General features: G+C 43.1%; 2 protein-coding genes across 2 annotated transcripts in view; one reads left to right on the top strand and one right to left on the bottom strand.

The window, feature by feature from the left end:
* LOC119011857 (NAD-dependent protein deacylase sirtuin-5, mitochondrial-like) overlaps positions 1-5,713 on the bottom strand; it is a 6,608-nt gene extending 895 nt beyond the window's left edge. Inside the window, exons 1-9 of the mRNA XM_037085289.1 lie at positions 5,557-5,713; positions 4,096-4,200; positions 3,789-3,922; positions 3,205-3,430; positions 2,280-2,367; positions 2,102-2,155; positions 709-832; positions 434-549; positions 1-116 (exon numbers count right to left, since the gene is read on the bottom strand). The exon at positions 1-116 is cut by the window's left edge and continues 895 nt beyond it. Of these exons, the coding sequence (XP_036941184.1) occupies positions 44-116; positions 434-549; positions 709-832; positions 2,102-2,155; positions 2,280-2,367; positions 3,205-3,430; positions 3,789-3,922; positions 4,096-4,195 (915 nt within the window). The 5' untranslated portion in view covers positions 4,196-4,200; positions 5,557-5,713 and the 3' untranslated portion in view covers positions 1-43. The remainder of the gene's footprint in view (positions 117-433; positions 550-708; positions 833-2,101; positions 2,156-2,279; positions 2,368-3,204; positions 3,431-3,788; positions 3,923-4,095; positions 4,201-5,556) is intronic.
* Positions 5,714-7,784: 2,071 nt separating this feature from the next.
* LOC119011916 (phosphatase and actin regulator 1-like) overlaps positions 7,785-17,046 on the top strand; it is an 82,835-nt gene continuing 73,573 nt past the window's right edge. The window contains exon 1 of the mRNA XM_037085385.1: positions 7,785-7,952. Coding sequence (XP_036941280.1) covers positions 7,841-7,952 — 112 coding nt within the window. The 5' untranslated portion in view covers positions 7,785-7,840. The remainder of the gene's footprint in view (positions 7,953-17,046) is intronic.

The raw sequence follows: 17,046 nt of genomic DNA, 5'->3' as shown, positions 1-17,046 counted from the left end.
AAGAAGCCACTGCTTGCCGTCTGTAAAGTCGTTCCTGTGGCTCTTAAATCACCTCTGACTCGTGTCGCGCCAAAGCTGGAGGCAGAGTGGTTCCACACGGACCCTGGAAATGGTGCCTGTGACACATCACACACACATGTGCACACACATACACAGAGATAAACAAGGTTACACTGAAGGTCAGAATCTCGGTTACCAGGTGAAAGGTTGCTTGTTCAGTTGAAGGCTCGTTCAAGGTAGAAAAACACTGTCATGTTGTCTATGCTGCCAGCAGGTGGCACTAAACACCAGTGTCCACATGAATCATCACCCACTCATCTGTTTTCACTTTTAATTCACATATTTTTTCATGCTTACTTCATTCATTTCAGAACCAGACTGCTGGTGAAGTTTTACCCTTTTCAACATGCAGTCAGTTTCTTGTCTGACTTACGTGAAGTACTCGGTTTTTGGTGTTGTGTGCGTATTGAATTCAGCCACTGGGACGCCCCTGGATGCGATCTGGGGGCCAAACATGGCTGCTGGGTAAACAATCGAAGACGTGCCCACCTGCAGACGAGGACACCAGCGTCGACTTGAAATCCACTGCACTGCACTGTTTTCAATAGCCAGTCCCAGAAGGATTCTGACCCAATATTTGTTTTACATAGTAATATTACACAAGAGGAGAATATGACGTGTGTTCATGTAAACACAAGATTAACTCACCACAAGGCAGAGATCACAGGTCTCCATCTCTTTTTCCACCTTTGTCAGAATATGAGAGTCCAGAGTTTCCCCAAAGAACACAACGTTGGGCCTCAGCAGACCGCGGCAGTCTCTTTCGTTGCACCTTGATACAGCAGTTACACGATTAATTGCGTCATTCTGTTTTTAGCACAGAATAATCAGCCCACACAGATGCGTTAATCCACACCGACAGTTTCACAGATTTTTTTTTTTTGGGCCCAGAGTTGCAACATGCTCAGGGCTGTAACTGACGATTATTTTCCTGATTAAATCGATTTGTGGTTTGGTCTTTAAAATATTAGAAAATGGTGAAAAGTGTTTTCAAAAGCCCAAGACGACGTTCTCAGATGTCTTGTTAGGCCACAATCCAAAAAAGAAGCTAGAAGATTTTTTAAAAAATGGAAGCAGACCATTGGATATTTTACTCAAACAAATTCATTAATTATCAAAATAGTTTGCGATTAATTTACTAGTTGACAGAGTGAAGAAGCAGCAGCTTTCTGTCCTTTGTAATATCATGCTGATATAGAATTTAACAGTGAGACATAAGGCAACCAGATCCAAATTAAAGCATAACCCCCTTAATATATACTTTATGGTTCAATAGTACACCTCTTGTGTGCATTTGAATTAAATATTACATCTGAATTAAACAATTTATCTGTATGCAACTATTTGGCCATATTTAATTACAGCTAGGAGGAAAGTCATAGTTTTCATGGCACATCACAGCCCCTGGTTAGAAAATGTAATAGCCATTAAATGGAATTAAGAACTACTGCAACAGGTGGTGAAGGAGCTCGGGGACAGAGAGTGCTGAGCAGGGAGGAGCAGCAGGCCCAACAGAAGCTCAAAGTAGAGCAGGTGGGGGGTGGAGATGGCGCTTTATAAAACTCATGTCTCACAAGCATGCAGACATAATGGCTCTCATCTAACGAGTACGATTGGCAGTATACAGAGATTCCAAAGTATATTTAACATTCCCTTTAATTTTAAGTGAGCCAAAACAAACTCCCCATCATCGTCATTTTTCTCTTAGTCAGATAAATTGTTCCTTTATCTGCTGCCGTTAGAATTTTCTGTACAGTACAGGCTCTCGTTCATGTTTTCTCTCCTACCATAATGTGCTCTTTGTACGCAGAGAATTTATAATATGAGACTGGAACAAAAATAAAGCGAATCCTCCAGGTATTTGCACAATTCTCCCACGGATGCATATAAACAAAAACAGGGACACACGTCACTGCTGCTATGCAGAATGTACTAATAAAGTGGGGTTTTTTTTAGGCTGGTGTATCTGTTTAACCAAGGAAAACTGAATGACTGAAATCTGACCATCTAGGATATCAATAGTCTGAGAATTGAATCTCACCTTGGCAGCTTATCCACAGGAATCTGGGCATCAGCTACATCTGGGTCAGGCGCTCTGTACATTCAGAGAACAAACACAGAGGGTTAAGTAGCATGTAGGGGTCAAACTGAAGGGACCAGGCTACAAATCCTGCATGATTATCAATGTGTGTGTGTACTCCAGATTTGCTGCCTTTTACCCTTTGTCCTTAAGGGCAGCACATATGGGGCTACGCTTGTTCACGGTCACTTCTCTGCAGCTCACACAGCGCGTCTCCATCAGGCTGCCTGCAGTTACACAGGACACACACAGCTGTTTGTCACTGAGGCCTGCTCGAGGTACAGAAAACATCCCCCCTGAGCAGAATTTGTTGGCGATGACAGTTCTGCGTCCTGACTCATGCAAAGTTAATTAAAACAAGATTTTAGCAAAGAAATCTGGCAAATGCTTTGACACTGTTTTTGACAAAGAGGCAGAACTTTCTCCTGAAGATTTCAATGAGGGAATCAATACAATATGTTGAGTGTGTCCACTGAGATTAAATATCAACCCTGTGGACTCATGAGATGTTTTGTTTTAAAAAAAAACAACTATAAATCCAGAATTGGTTCCATATCCCAGTAAAACCATGACATGGACTACAGCACTTACAGTTATAGCCAGAGTTTCCAGCAAACTGGCTTGAGGTTTTCCAACTAAACTTTGTCTTTTGTCATATTTCATGATGTCATCACTTGAAAAAATCTAAAGTAATACTCAATACAAAATACAACAATTTAATCATTTTACAGCTGAGCCGATTTTTTGTTATTGTGGTTATATTAATGTAATTTCATAGTGCTTTTATATTACTGCTAGACCGCCCCATTAATAAAAGTGCATACCTCCTTATATGTGCAGCCAGCGATTGAGTAAATAGTTTTCTGAACTCAGTGAAAAAGTTATTGAAAGGCTAATGCCAACAAATAGACACTGAGAGACACAGGAAAGGTCTCATTTTACATGTGACATCACAATCTGCTCACATATGGCCAATAAATAAAAGTGATAATACATCTAAATCGCTATAAATTGTTACAAAGATGCCTGTTAGTCTGTAGGTCCGGCCCATGTCAGCCTCTCACCATGAACCTTGAGTACATGTTTGGACCCGGCCTGTTGGTGGAGGTCGTCTATGCACTGGGTGATGACAACCACGGAGCGCCCCTGCTTCTTCAGCCGGGCCTCACACTCAGCTATAGCCAGATGGGCAGCACTGGGCCTCTTTCTCAAAGCCAGCTCCCTCCTGTAATGGTAGAACTCCCAGACCCGAGACGGGGTGCGAGAGAAGGCCTCTGGAGTCGCCAGATCCTGGGGAAACATCGGCATCAGAATATTATTTCATCTTATAGGAAAGACCATTTTTGATTCCTTCCTGGAAGTACATCCTGCTGCAGCCCACAACAAGACTCTGGATTATGCAACAAACATCGTTGCTGTCTTTACTGGCTGTTGCTGCTGAGATAAATCCACTGAGCTGTGAAGATGCATTACGTAAACATAAAATACACCCACTCCACGGTAAAACAACCCTGAACCACAGCTGGAAATGAGACCAAACATAAACCTCTGACCTCAATAAAAAGACAATAAATAGATAGATAAATAAATATAACCACGTATACTTGTGTGTGTGTGTGTGTGCATGTTTTGCTTTTGAAGAAATTACCTGAGATCGCCACTTCCTCCACTTCTCATTTTCTCCCCTGAAGGTCGGCACTCCACTCTCTGCGCTCACACCTGCCCCCGTGATGATTGCTATGTGCTTGGCTTGGGAAAAGAGCTTGCGGAATTCAGACATGTCTAGGAAAATAACAGAAACCAACAAATAATCAAGCTTTTCAACATTTTGTGATGTGCAGAGTCAGGAAAGGATGACCATCCTGGCTGATTTTCAGTGGTTAATGATGGACCAGTATTATCCTGACACAGCAGCAAACCAACATTATATAAACCCTGAAAGGTTTATATTTTACCTGAGCTGGGTCTTGCTGTGTCTACTGCAGGTCCTCTCATCACATTAGTGGAACACATCCGTAGACCAAGCGCAAACACAGCTCGATTTTGAAGAAGCATTGTCGCTATTGTCACAGGAGAGCAGACAAAACAAGACAGAGGGATAAAAATGAAAAAGAAATTATGCTAATTTCCACTTTTATCTCATATTTATTCTCACATGTATGTTGTTTTGGTTTGTAGTATATGGTTAGGATGTAGGAAAACAGCGCTGGTTCTGTACTGAATATGAAGATGATTAAACATCCTTCAACATTGACTCTACGGGCGTCAAATGTAGGTCATCTTACAAACTCATGTTGTGCAGCCAAGCATTACTCAAGATACCAAATATGTTACATGAAAATTGGGGCAAGTGTAAAAAAATAATGCAAAGTATGCTTTTTTGGTGTGATAGAGTGGAGATGAATTTTTTTGTCTTGTTAAGGTTAATTCTCGCAATGAAATCTATATGTGAAGATGTTGTACAGTATGTGAAAAATTGTGACGCCTTAGGGTTAATTTCAGAAACGTGCCTCAAGTCATTTCGTCTCAAGCATCTACGATCTTTATACAGAGAAAACATAACGTATACTTACCTGTCATATGATTGATTTATTGCCAAATTTATTTAGCTTCCTTACAAGTACGATAATAAATTGAATGCGTTCAATAATAAACACAGTAAAAGTTTTCCTTTACATGTGAAACTGTATGAACACCTCACACTCTGCATTGCAGGGTCTCAACATATAAAAACAAACACAAGATATAGCTGCAGGAATGCCTGCAACGTGGTTGTGCAATCAGAGCACAGCAGGGATACTCTTGTGTGCAATGAAAGCCTGCCATTGCAACAAAACTGAGGCAGCCTGGACAAATAAAAAAGTTCATGGAGGACATTTTCAAAAGAATAGGGTGGAAGTAAACGGGCCTACTTTAACAGGAACAGATAACTGGGTGCGTCCTGCCAGCCTGAACATAATTACAGCTAGATGTGTCCTAACAGGTTTAACAGGCTGCCCAGGCTCATTAAAAAGACTACAACTCACACCTGACCTGAATGTATGAAAGGCTCGCAATGCACTACAGCTCTGAGTCAAGAAGTTTGGAGCCATTCTGCACAGTTCGTTTAAAGTTTTACTCCCTGCTATGACTTGTAATGTGTCCAAAGTAACGTGAGCAGTCCCTTTATGTCTGACATGATAATATCTAGACAGCGTGCAGTTCATTTTTAAGTCGCGTGCAAGCTCCTAGCATGTACAAAGTTAGCATGTCGTCGCTCCTCACAAAGTTAGCCGAGGATGAGATGTAGTCGTGCTCGCTGTCACATATGCAGGAACTAACGTACCAAACGAGCTTTTGCAGGTAACAATACCTAAAAACAGGACAGAGACACGCGTGTTGAAATGAGTTTACCTCATAAACCTGACCGTACGTACCTCTCTTTGTGAGTTCCACACCTTCGGAGCAGACAGACAAACACAAACACACGCCGAGGATCCTTGTTTACCTCTATCCCTGCAATTATCATGGGTGGCCGTAAACACGGCGCACACTGTCGTAAAGCGCGCCCTGGAAAGAATGCACATAAAGTGAAGAAAAGTGAAGAGAGGAGGGAGAAAAAAGTGCAGTTTAGGAGAGACATCTAGCGGTGGACTGCTGCAAGTGTGCTTCATTCAGGATGATTCATTCAACCTTCTGCTGGAGGAGCCATCGCTTAAGTCTTACTGGTCAAAATGTGTGGAAGAGCACGTTGTTAGTGCTGAAAATAACATAGAATTGTACATATATTCCTCTTTTCAGGTATATTTAAAGGTGTTGTATGTAGTTTTGGGAGGACATTTTAATCAGAAGGCAAGAAAAGTTTAGTTGTATAGCACAATTCAGACAAAAGGCAACTCAAAGTACTTAACAGGGGCATAAAATGACATAAAGAATTGCATTTGAAATATACTAAAAGCTCAGAAAAAGGACAATACGCTGAAATAAAACAGGTTTAAAAGACACTAAACTAAAAAATGAAAGTCACAGTGCAGTTCAAAGCCTTGAAATTGCTTCAATGATAAGCTGTGGCAAACTGAAAGGTGTCCAGCCTTGGTTTAAAAGAGGTGACAGCTGGAGTGGACCTTCAGTTGTTTTGTTCCAGACATGTGGCACTTAACTGAACGCTGCTTCTCCATGTTTAGTTTTGACTCGAGGGACTGAAAGCAGACCTGTACCTGATGACCTCAGACGTCTGGATGGTTCATGTAGCAGCAGATCAGAAATATATTCTGGTCCTGTGATGTAATCTGCTTTTTTTGCCTAAACAAACTAAATAAATAAATTCTCCTTGATTTCATGACTGAATAAAGTGAATAAAGCAAACAGACCTTGAAGGACAACACAATTTCTGTTAACTGACTGTTTTACTTTGTTTATATGTGGCGGACCCTGCCGCCTCTCTAGCTTCAAAAAGTGTTCAGGGGACCATATTTCCCTTTTAAAAACAGCTTGTTTATTCACTTATGGGAAAGATTTGTATTATCACCACATTAATAGTACAAGTGTTGTCTAAAACTACATAGTGTCCCTTTATCATCCTATCATCATGTTAATGATATTAATATTGTTTACTTATCTCCAGGGTTGGGAGGGTTACTTTAAAAATGTATTCCAGTACAGTTACTGATCAGGCTACCTGTGCAAATATGTAGCTGGAAATGTAATCCGAGTATATTCAAGTAATGTAATTTGATTACTTTCAGTTTTTTCTGGACTACCTCAGTACCAAACTTGGTACTGACATCATTCTTTATTTCAAAAATTGTAACCCTGTTAATAACCCCCTTTTTAATTGAATGTGATTACATTTTTTTCTTATGATTTTACCTGAACAGCTACATTGTTTGTATCCCAAATAAGTAATCCTGTTACACGTATTCCGTTACTTATAGTATAATATAAAAGTAGAATATATTCATAAGCCTATTATATAGTGTGGTATACAGTATGTTTTGTGATGGTTATAGTGTCAGCAGTGTAATGCCAAATCATTGTACACAACTCAAAATTACTATATTTTAGTGTTTTCTTCATATTTTGAGGACCAAAATCAACACATCTCATCTGACTTTTATTGCATATATGAGCCCACACCCCAGCTTATTCTGAGTAGTGTCAATTGTCAATTATCGTGAATTATAAGGCAATAAAAAAAATGCAGCTAAACGTTGGGGAACAATACTGGTAACACTGTGCTTAAGATGATTAATGCCAATGTTGTATTTGAAAAAATAAAGAAAAATAGAAACGGGTGTGTGGCTACTTTGCCTGAATTTATCCCATCACGTGTGAATTAGACAGTTCGCAGGATCTAAAACTGATTGATGACACCAAAGTGCTCCCTGTTATCACATATTTTGCCATCTTTAACCTAAATGTTGTTCCTCCTCACACTGCATCCTTGCCAATTTCCCACCGACGCCTCTCTCTCTCTCTCTCTCTCTCTCATTCAGCCTCTCTCCCTGTGTGTGTGTGTGTGTTTGAGGCGTGTGTGTGTGAACTCTCTCTCTCTCTTTCTCTCTCTCTCTCCCTCCTCCTCTCCCATCGATAGCTCTACCTCTCTCCCTCAGTGTGTGAGTGAGTGGCCGTGGTTCTGCTGCGTCTGCCTCCCCCTCCCCTCCCGCCCTCCCCCCGCCCCAGTCGGCCGGCACTCATCCCCCGGACACTGGTTCCAAATTGATGGCGACCACTCCGGACAGCAGCACAGACCGCAGACCGATCCGGAGACTCCGCTCCAAAAGCGACACCCCGTATCTCGTTGAAGCCCGTCTCTCCTTCAACCTGCGGACAGGTAGGACGCAAGCACATCCATCCGTCCATCCGTCCATCCATCCATCCAGCCTTCCCTCCATCCCTCCATCCTGCTGCCTCCCAAAATGTTGTGGCTGGATGTTTCCCCCCCCCCCCTCCAGATGTGCGTGGACTAGAGAGAGGGGGGGTTAGATTTCAGCTTTAAATACGCGTCTAGTTTACGCGACAGTCCTCGGAGGGTGTTATTCATGCTGGTGTGTGATGGGTGTGTGAGATCCATAACCCTTTCACAAAAAAAAAAAAAAATTAAACAAATAAATAAAATGTATATAGATGTTCTCGTAAGGCGGCGAGAAAAATGTGACTGAAATGTTACGCAACTTTGTGGAGCGACGCTGCTGCTGGTCACTGGCGCGTCTGGCGCAAGAGAAACCACTGAGTTTTTAGATATTAAATACGGCGATCTTTCCAGATATTTACAGCCTCTAAATGTCGCCCATGTAGTCAATTCGGATTTCGTCCGGGCTTTGGTAATTGCTACCACTCTTTATTCATAACGCGGTTACATAATATGAAGGAGCATCAACGTGACCTGTAGTAGCCCTGGATCTGAGCCCTGAGCCGTGAGCTGTGCTGGTGTGCACACAATCTGACGGGACATCCGGCTTGTTCAGCATTGTAGTTGCAGATTTTAATCTCCACATCTTTTTATTCCATGTATTTATTTTTAAACTGTTGTAATAGATCCCGTGATGATGCTCCTGGTGAACAGTCCTCTGTCTCCATCAGCCTCTACACAGCGTGCTGCATCCCCTTGTTACCATGGTGACTTGGCATTTTATGCTGACTGAGTCAACAGATCTTTTTTTTTTTTTTTTTTTTTGCACACCAGTGTAATCAAGACACACACTCCCCTCATCCAGCAGACTGTTTTACCAAACACACGGCTCTCTCGTGTCATTTATTAATCTCTGAGGGGCGTCTGATGTTTGTAGCCATCTCGTTACTCACTTATCATTCACTGTGGGGAAAAATAAAATAAAAGGATTTTAAAGTGTGGCCTTGTGTGTAATGACCAGAACTGTCATCACAAGTCCCACGCTTTTTGTTTAGTTCCCTTGACGCTAATGTTCTGAAATACAGGATGCAAAAGAGAAAAAAAAAAACAAAACATATCAGTATCACATATCATCCGAGAGCCCACGCAAGAACAAAGACGTATCCTGGCCCCAGCAGCTCGGCTTTGCTTTGGAGTCACACCCAATCCATCCACTCAGCGAAATGTGTGAGAGCACCAGCCCTTCTGGTCTGCTGTGGTGCTTGGATGGTGGCCAATTCAATAAGGGGGTTTTAGAGATGATGTATTGTGGGCTTTGAGAGGTGGTTTAAGACGGTCGCTTTGAGCCTTAGATAGCTGTGGGGTTTTTTTTGCATGATGGAATGCATCGATTACTGTCATGTGGAAACCTGACAAAACTGAAGGATAGAACAGTGATGCAATGTGCAAGCATGTTCTGATGTAACGAAGGATAAACATGTTGGCAGTCAGCGTTTCTGCAAACCACTGATATGCTCACACGTGTGCGTGTTGCAGGAACCACACTGACAGTTTTAACAAAACGTACACTGCCCGAATGTATATTGGTGACTGGATTGTGTAGTGTGTGTGTGTGTGTGTGTGTGTGTGTGTGTGTGTGTGTGGGATGAAATTATAGATTATTCTCATTTACGACTAATCCACACGTCTTCTTTTTGTTTTGTTTTGTTTTTTTTTACATCTAATATCATGGAATGATTCAGTCTAGAGCTGCATTGGTAAGCCGATTAACGGCTCGGTCAACCAACAGAAAATTAGCTTCCAACTATTGTGATGATCAATTAAATGCTTCAGTCGTTTTTTCAAGCAACAGTATCAACAACACTCTGCGTAGGCCTGTTAACGATCCATTCATTCGAATCAGGCGTGTCGGTGCAGGGAAACGCAGGGCCAGGATCGAAAAAAAAAACACTGGACTAAACAAGTAACTGATTAATTGTGGAGAGTAGAGCGACACTCCAAGACCTTCGCCATGGCTCAGCGGTGCCCTTTAATTCAATCAAACCCGACCCAGTATCAAACTCCTTAGCCCTTAAACTACCCATAACTGCTCAGCCGTAGGTAACGCTCACCAGATCTAGGATCAGCATCAAATTGTGCTCCAATATCTAAATATGGCTGATTTCTCTCTTTCGTTCTATCCTGCAATGTTGAAGAAAGTGAGATCAAATTCCAGGATCTGTCCCTTTATCCGAATCCACACCTAAAGTTATTGAGGTCTATCCTGGGCCGATCCTCCACTCAAGTTCCGTGTAAATCCGATCAGTAGATATCTGTGTAACCCTGCCGACAAACCCGCCAAGATGATTATCGGCAGATGGATCGATGATGAAAACAGCGGTTAGTCGGAGCCCTAATTCAGTCTATAAAATGCCACGAAGAAGTCAACCACAGTCAACCTACAAAGTCCCAATGGCAAACAACCTACACGAGACAGAGAGAGAAAAAGCTTCATCCCGATTGAAAAGCTGCCAGCGAATCGATGAATCAACTAATCATCTCAACACTGATGTGTTTCAGTGCAGAAGGTCACCGAGCGAGAGTGTGTGTTCTCAGGAGAGCAGCAGTCCCGGCTCTAGAGAGGTTGCGATCAAAGGGTCATCGGTTTAATCGTGAAGTGAGTGCAGCTGCTCGCGTGTGTCTGCACCGACAGCTCCCAGGTGTGTGTGTGTGTGTGTGTGTGTGTGTGTGTGTGCACGGTGCTAACCGAGGGGAGCTGCTGGGGGAAAAAAAAGAGCAAGAGTGATCCGTTTGTGTTTACCCGCATGAGTGAACGTTGAATTAAACCAAAAAAAGAAAGAAAAGAAAAAGCCTCCCAGCATGTTTATCTCAGATAAATCCTCTGTAGCTTGAGGCTGCTCTTGTTGCCAATGAGTGTTTGGCCTGTCGGAGACGAGCTTGTTGTCAATGGCAGGACATTGTCATTTGTCCTTCTTTTCTTTTCTTTTTTTTCTTTTTTTTAAATTTCCTATCCTACGAGGAGCTCATACAAAGCAAAGTGGACGGTACGGGGGCGATTTGTACAACGGCGCTGTTGACTCACTTCCACCTGGAGAAGTGGAGCAGGATTTAGCTTGCTTATTGCCAAGGAAACCAAAAAAAAAAAAAAAAAAAAGAAGTGTGGCGGTTGTGTGCCCAGGTGCTTAATAATGATAAATGACCAGAGCTGCCAAGGATGTGAAACAAGAAACTAAGCAATTATCTCAGTGGAGTTCTGGCTTTGGTTTCTATTTGTCATGCTCTTTTTTCAGGGTCATTACAATGGTTATAAACACAGCTTAATGTTCTATAAAGATAATAAAAAAGACACGGGGGTGGGGGGGAGATTGATGTCCTGTGAGTAGGCGAGTCCATTGTGGAAAATCCGATGACTGTATTTGTGTTTTTCATCAATGAGCTGCTTGCTTCACAGAGGAGCGGGAACACACACTTTTAATATCAAACACGGCTGCTCTGCAATCAAGACACCGGCGCCAGTCTGGCGTTCGCTTCAATGAGTCACGTGGTTCGTTTTGATGTGTGGTGGGGTTTGTGTTGGCCCACGGTGACGAGTTGGAGGTTGTTTTTCTTTTTTTTTTTAAGCCAACACGGCTGTTTGGTGTTTAAACAGCTGATGCTTTGCTTTGCGTCCCCGACGCTGAAGCTGAGCCTAGTTAGCGCCGTACATGGATCAGTGGTGTCAGCGGGGATTCGGTTTGGCTTATGCAGAAACGAGGCTCGTACTGTGGCATACAAACGACAGACACTCTATGGGCTTTTAATGGAATCAGAGCGCATGTATGACACATTGCTTTATTGCATTGGCCTGTTTAGCGTCTGCGCTAATCTAATTTGCCCCACAGTTTAATGGCCCCTGCGCACAGTCACAAAGATATAACAACATAATGGCATCGGTTACCGTGCAGCTATCAACGGCTGTCACTGGTCATAAAACATTAGAGGATGTACTGTGGGTGGCTGACCTACTTCACAGGTTTGATTTCAGTCAAGCGCGCGCACACACACACACTGTATATGTGCACTGACAGCTGAGAGATTACAGCATTTTTGCAAACAGAATTGTCGTTGTTCTACCTGAGAATCTTGTTTATTTGGAGCCGAAAGGCAGAGACACATGTACTTGTGTGTGCACGTCAGCGTGCACGGTCCCTTGTTATTGTGACGTGTGTGTGTGGCCCGCTGACACAGCATCCGTCTCACCAGAGGAGGTTGTCTGCTTGTTTTTATTCTCCCATCACTCAGCGGCTCGACAACAGCCCCATCTGCTTTCTGTCTGAACGCTCACGCTACACGCAACAAACTCTCCCAATTACAGGAGCTGGCTGTTCAGATTTTCCGCTAACGTCCTGCTGCCGAAGATAACAGACATCTTTGGGGGTTTTCTTACGTCTTCACTCACGCACTCAACCTAACCTTTTTCACTCTGTCTCCATCCTTTCTTTGTCTACATTCTGCTCCTTTTGATGAGAATGTAACACACTGATTAACTGTCTGGTGCAGCTGCAGGTGTTTAACAGTACAGTTGTGTTTTGAAATGCTGCAGATAGAAGGATAGGTACAAAAGGTACAATAGGTGCAATAGTAAACCACATGGTTAGGGTTCGGAAAACATAATGCTTTGGCTTAAAATGCCTGTTTTGGCGTCACAAACACAGCTCACCTTCACGTCCAATTCCATTTTTTGTTGCCACAAACATGGCAGGAAATTATCTTGAGGTCTAAAAGATATCCAGCCGCGTCGGATCGCGGTGAGCCCTCGCACAAAATATCTGGTGGTTTCACAACACATTCGCACATCCGACTAACTCAGATGCAGGTGTGTTGGAAAGTGTCACTTCACTCTTGAAGAAGAATAAGATCCCGCACCAGCACCACAATGTACTCATTTCACTGATGTTTCGGCCCTTTCAGACCAGAGGAATCTAACTTCCAAGACTGAAGTGACACACTGAAGTGGCAGCTTTATGTCTTGCAGCTGCACTACCATCCTGTCTAGATACTGACATGAAAGTCAGGCAAACACAACATGTTTTTTGGAGCCCTATACCAACATGGTACATATCCCAGCACATTTTTAACGTATCAATGGTTTGCAGAAACATTCTATCCTGACGACTGGGTTGATGTTTAAATTGTGTTTTAATTGTGCTTAAAATGAGTGATAATAATCTAGCTCTGCTTTCTTTACTGCTAATAAATCTGAGATCTTATAGTGTACCATATGTTAAGGCTGCATATCACCCCACCTCCTCCTATCTATATCTTTACCTTTCCTGTCTCTCTCACTATTTACACGAAAGGAAAACGTCAATAAAAGACGATGCTGTCCAAACAGACCTGGCTTCTAGCCATGGCATGATCTGGGCACAGCTCATGAATACTACATTTGAGGATCATGCAGCATACTGCAGTTTAGAAAAGTGGCATATGGAACATTAAAGAGAGCACACCTACTGTACAGATGTTAATTGTGCTGAACAGCTGGATGCTGTGTGTGGTGGTAGAGGTGTGGGGGACGCTGATGGCCGGAGCTCACAGTACCAAACCTGGCTAGAATGCAAACAGGCAGAGCTGAAGCCCAGACGCGGCTGCACTGCAGTTGCCGGGGGATTGATAACATGGTGTGGTTTGTTTTTTTGGCATCCCTACACGTAAACGACACGCATACGCTGTCTTAAAATCCAAACATGTCTACGAATTGGGATGTATGCACACGAGTAACACACGACATTTGGATATGAACAAGCACTCTCTGTCTCACAATCCCAGTGTTCAAATCTGGCTCTGTGTTGCAGCCACATTGCGCTAAAAAAAGCTAAACTGAACTCATTCACCACCCACCACTCCCTGCATCTTTCTCTCTCTCACACTCTCTGCTGCTGCTCTGTGTTGCAATCCCTGTACAGTAAGCACCGCTGTCCCAAAGAGTACAATCAATACACACCAGATGCATGGTGGGACGGGACACATTCCTGCTGCAGAGCTCTGTGTTCCAGCAGGGTTTAAGCGGAGGGATTGTCTTAGAAACACTTCATAACAGGCACGGGGATGGATTTAACTGTAGCCTCTCTTAGCAGGACGCGTACTCAGACAATTCTGTATTATCTCTCACTGCCCTCTTAATAATTTAGAGATGATTTTCATAACCGCGCGCATGGTGGAAAGTCTAGTCGGATGATCGAGCTTTCATCGGAATTCAGAAAAAAGAAGCTGAATGTGACTGCAAGGTCAAGAACAAGCAGAATTTGAGATCACTAATTCGAGCTGTCAGTCCTTTTTTTTTTCCCAAAGGGAGAGTGAATTTCAGATTAACTAGTTGGGCCGACGCCAGTGCAGAGGCTGCTGAATCTGTAATGTTTTTCAGCTGTTTGCGGCAACACTGGAGGCTATTAGCACAAGTGTTTAGTGATGATAATTAGTGGCTGGGGATTTTTTTTTTCAGTTCTCTGTGTCCCAAACAGAGGCGCACAGCACATCACTGATGTTTCACACCAGCTGATGGCGGACTAACGGCCCCGCGTCGCAAAAAGAAAAACAAGCACTCATCTTCCCTGCTTGGTTACACACACGGGCCTTCTCCTGCTAAAGCATCCAGGGTCTGAATAAAACATGAGTGGGAAAATCAGAGCAGAAAATAGCAATGCTATATGCAGGACTCTTACTGGATGCGCCCGCTGCATGAAAATTTCAATCAACCATCAGTGTCACCGGGCCAGAACACCTGCCTACCTCAGTAGCGAGGCGGTTCAAAGCAAACGACAGGCAGGTGTCTTCAACGAGTGGTTTCAGGAAGCTGCATCTTCCCAGAATCTCTCTCTCTCTCTCTCTCTCTCTCTCTCTCTCTCTCTCTCCCTCTCTCGCTCCCTCCATTCGTTTCATCTCTCTCTGCCTCAATTGGAAGTGTGGGGAAAAAAGGCTCCTGGCTGTGATGTGCTTTTCCACGCGCCAGCTGAGAAATGACGCCTATTTCAAAAGTCTTCCAAGCCAAAGAAAAGCAGCATGACGATGTGCTTACGGGTCATATTTATAGTAAGTGTGGCGGCACGTTGGGAAGAGAGGGGCAAAGACACCACTGCAATCTGAAAAGGCGGCACTGCCAAGGAGCAATTACGCCGGAGCTGGAGAGCCCCTCCTGAATCACTGATGCTGGTTCCACTGAATTTAAAGCCACACGCAATAAATTCTGTCGGATGCGAGGAAGTAAAACAAAGGGAGGCAGCACAGTGTATCCAGTCTGCCGCCTGAAGGATGGATGGGTGAGACCCCTGATATCTACAGCGACAACAAAATATATATTCTCAGAGAAGATAATGTCGGGCAGGTGGGGGACAAACGACGGGCATCCATTATGAGTGGATATGATGAATGTGCACAGAATGGCATCTCGTCGCTGGCGTCACCGGCGCAGCTCCCATAGTGCACCAGCTCTTCAAGACATTTCTGCTGAGTAAGAGACTTCACAGAGTCAGAATCCCGTCAACGCTGGCTACAAATCCAGGACTCAATTCAATCAAAGCTGCATTGCACCACACTCAGCAGTCCTTCACAACTATATCTTATTCCTACATGATGGAAGTCGGGATACATTTCAACTGTAGCGCTTCCAGACGCAGTCAATACTTCCATTGTTTAAATGACAATATGTTTTGTCACATAAAGCACAAATGAATAATAATACAACTTTTGTCACACTGGATCTCTCCAAATATTTATCTTTATGTTGCAGCATAAACCTGAAGCTCTTCACTTCTCTGTCTACACATGGAACACTGTGGTAAATTATGCCTGCATGTCTCAGACAGTTATGTAAGCCCGCGTATAAACAGACTAATAGCCCACAGGATAAATGACTGCCATCTGAAGTGAATAATTCTGTGGAATTAAGTTATTGAACCAAAGGGGACAGCGTGCTCCTCCTCCCTCCACAGAGCCGACGTAGAATCGATTTTTGTAATCACATCACATAATAACTGCAGTGACAAAATATTGACTTTGTCCCCCTTTTTGGCTGCTTACGGTAATACACATTAATAAAGGCAAAAAACAATCCCACCAATGGGATCGAAACCAAACTGCATTCTCTGAGGGTGTCGTCAGTAAAGGTCATTTTGTGGCAACGTCTGCAAATTGAAGAAGATTTGTGAATATTTTGAGCAAAACCTTACAATGACTTCGAACGTTTTAAAGTTTTTATTTACTCATTGAGGCCTGACTAATTTAGTAAATCTTAACAGTACGTAGTAGTATTGAACAGTATGAACTTAATAGTTCAATAGTACTGAAACACAACAGTGGGGTTTTTGTCCTTTAAATTATTACTCTGACTTCAGTGAGAGTATGGGGTCACATCGAAAGCCATTACTGCAGATTTAAAATGACTCTTGTGCATCGTTGTATCATGGTCTCTGGGTGATTATTCTGTAGTAATTATGACAACAATCACAGCAATCATGACTCATAGGTGAAAAAGATGTGACTTGTTATATAAATGCTGAGCTACCTGTGCCTGAGACCACGAGATATTTGTCTTAACTTCAGCAGAGCCAGAAGAGGCCAGAGGGGACCTAAGCTCTTTGGCTGATCGTCCACTCCATACTGTGGTGTTCATCAAAAGCAGGCAGGACAGATGGAGGTTTCAGACGGAGAGAAAAATCTGAGTGTCTCTGCAGACAGAGACAGCCAGAACATCCCAAAGGAGTGGCACAGTCTGCCCACCACCAAGTGCTGCAGGATCCAGTAAAGATCGCTTTCATTTCCTGGGACTTCTTCTCTATGCATTTGCATGCAGTTGTCTATCAAGTAGTGTGATTTTGTGAGCGTGTCACCAAACGCTGTTACCTCAAAATTTGTGCGACACATCCTGATCACAGCTGTCTCAACAAGCTTGAAATATTAAAGTATGCAGTGTTCCCTTTCCCCTATCACATCTTTGATTAAACGGGACTCACAAATCTCCCTGAGTTTCAATTTTGCAGTTATTACAGAGAATTTCACTCCCCCTCCCAAAAAAAAAAAAGCTGTTGTCCGTCAAACCCCC

The sequence above is a fragment of the Acanthopagrus latus genome, chromosome 21, assembly GCF_904848185.1.
Source record: "Acanthopagrus latus isolate v.2019 chromosome 21, fAcaLat1.1, whole genome shotgun sequence".
In the NCBI taxonomy this organism is placed as follows: Eukaryota; Metazoa; Chordata; class Actinopteri; order Spariformes; family Sparidae; genus Acanthopagrus; species Acanthopagrus latus.
The sequence above is the reverse complement of the archived record's forward strand: the minus strand, read 5'-3'. Positions and strand labels throughout refer to the sequence as shown.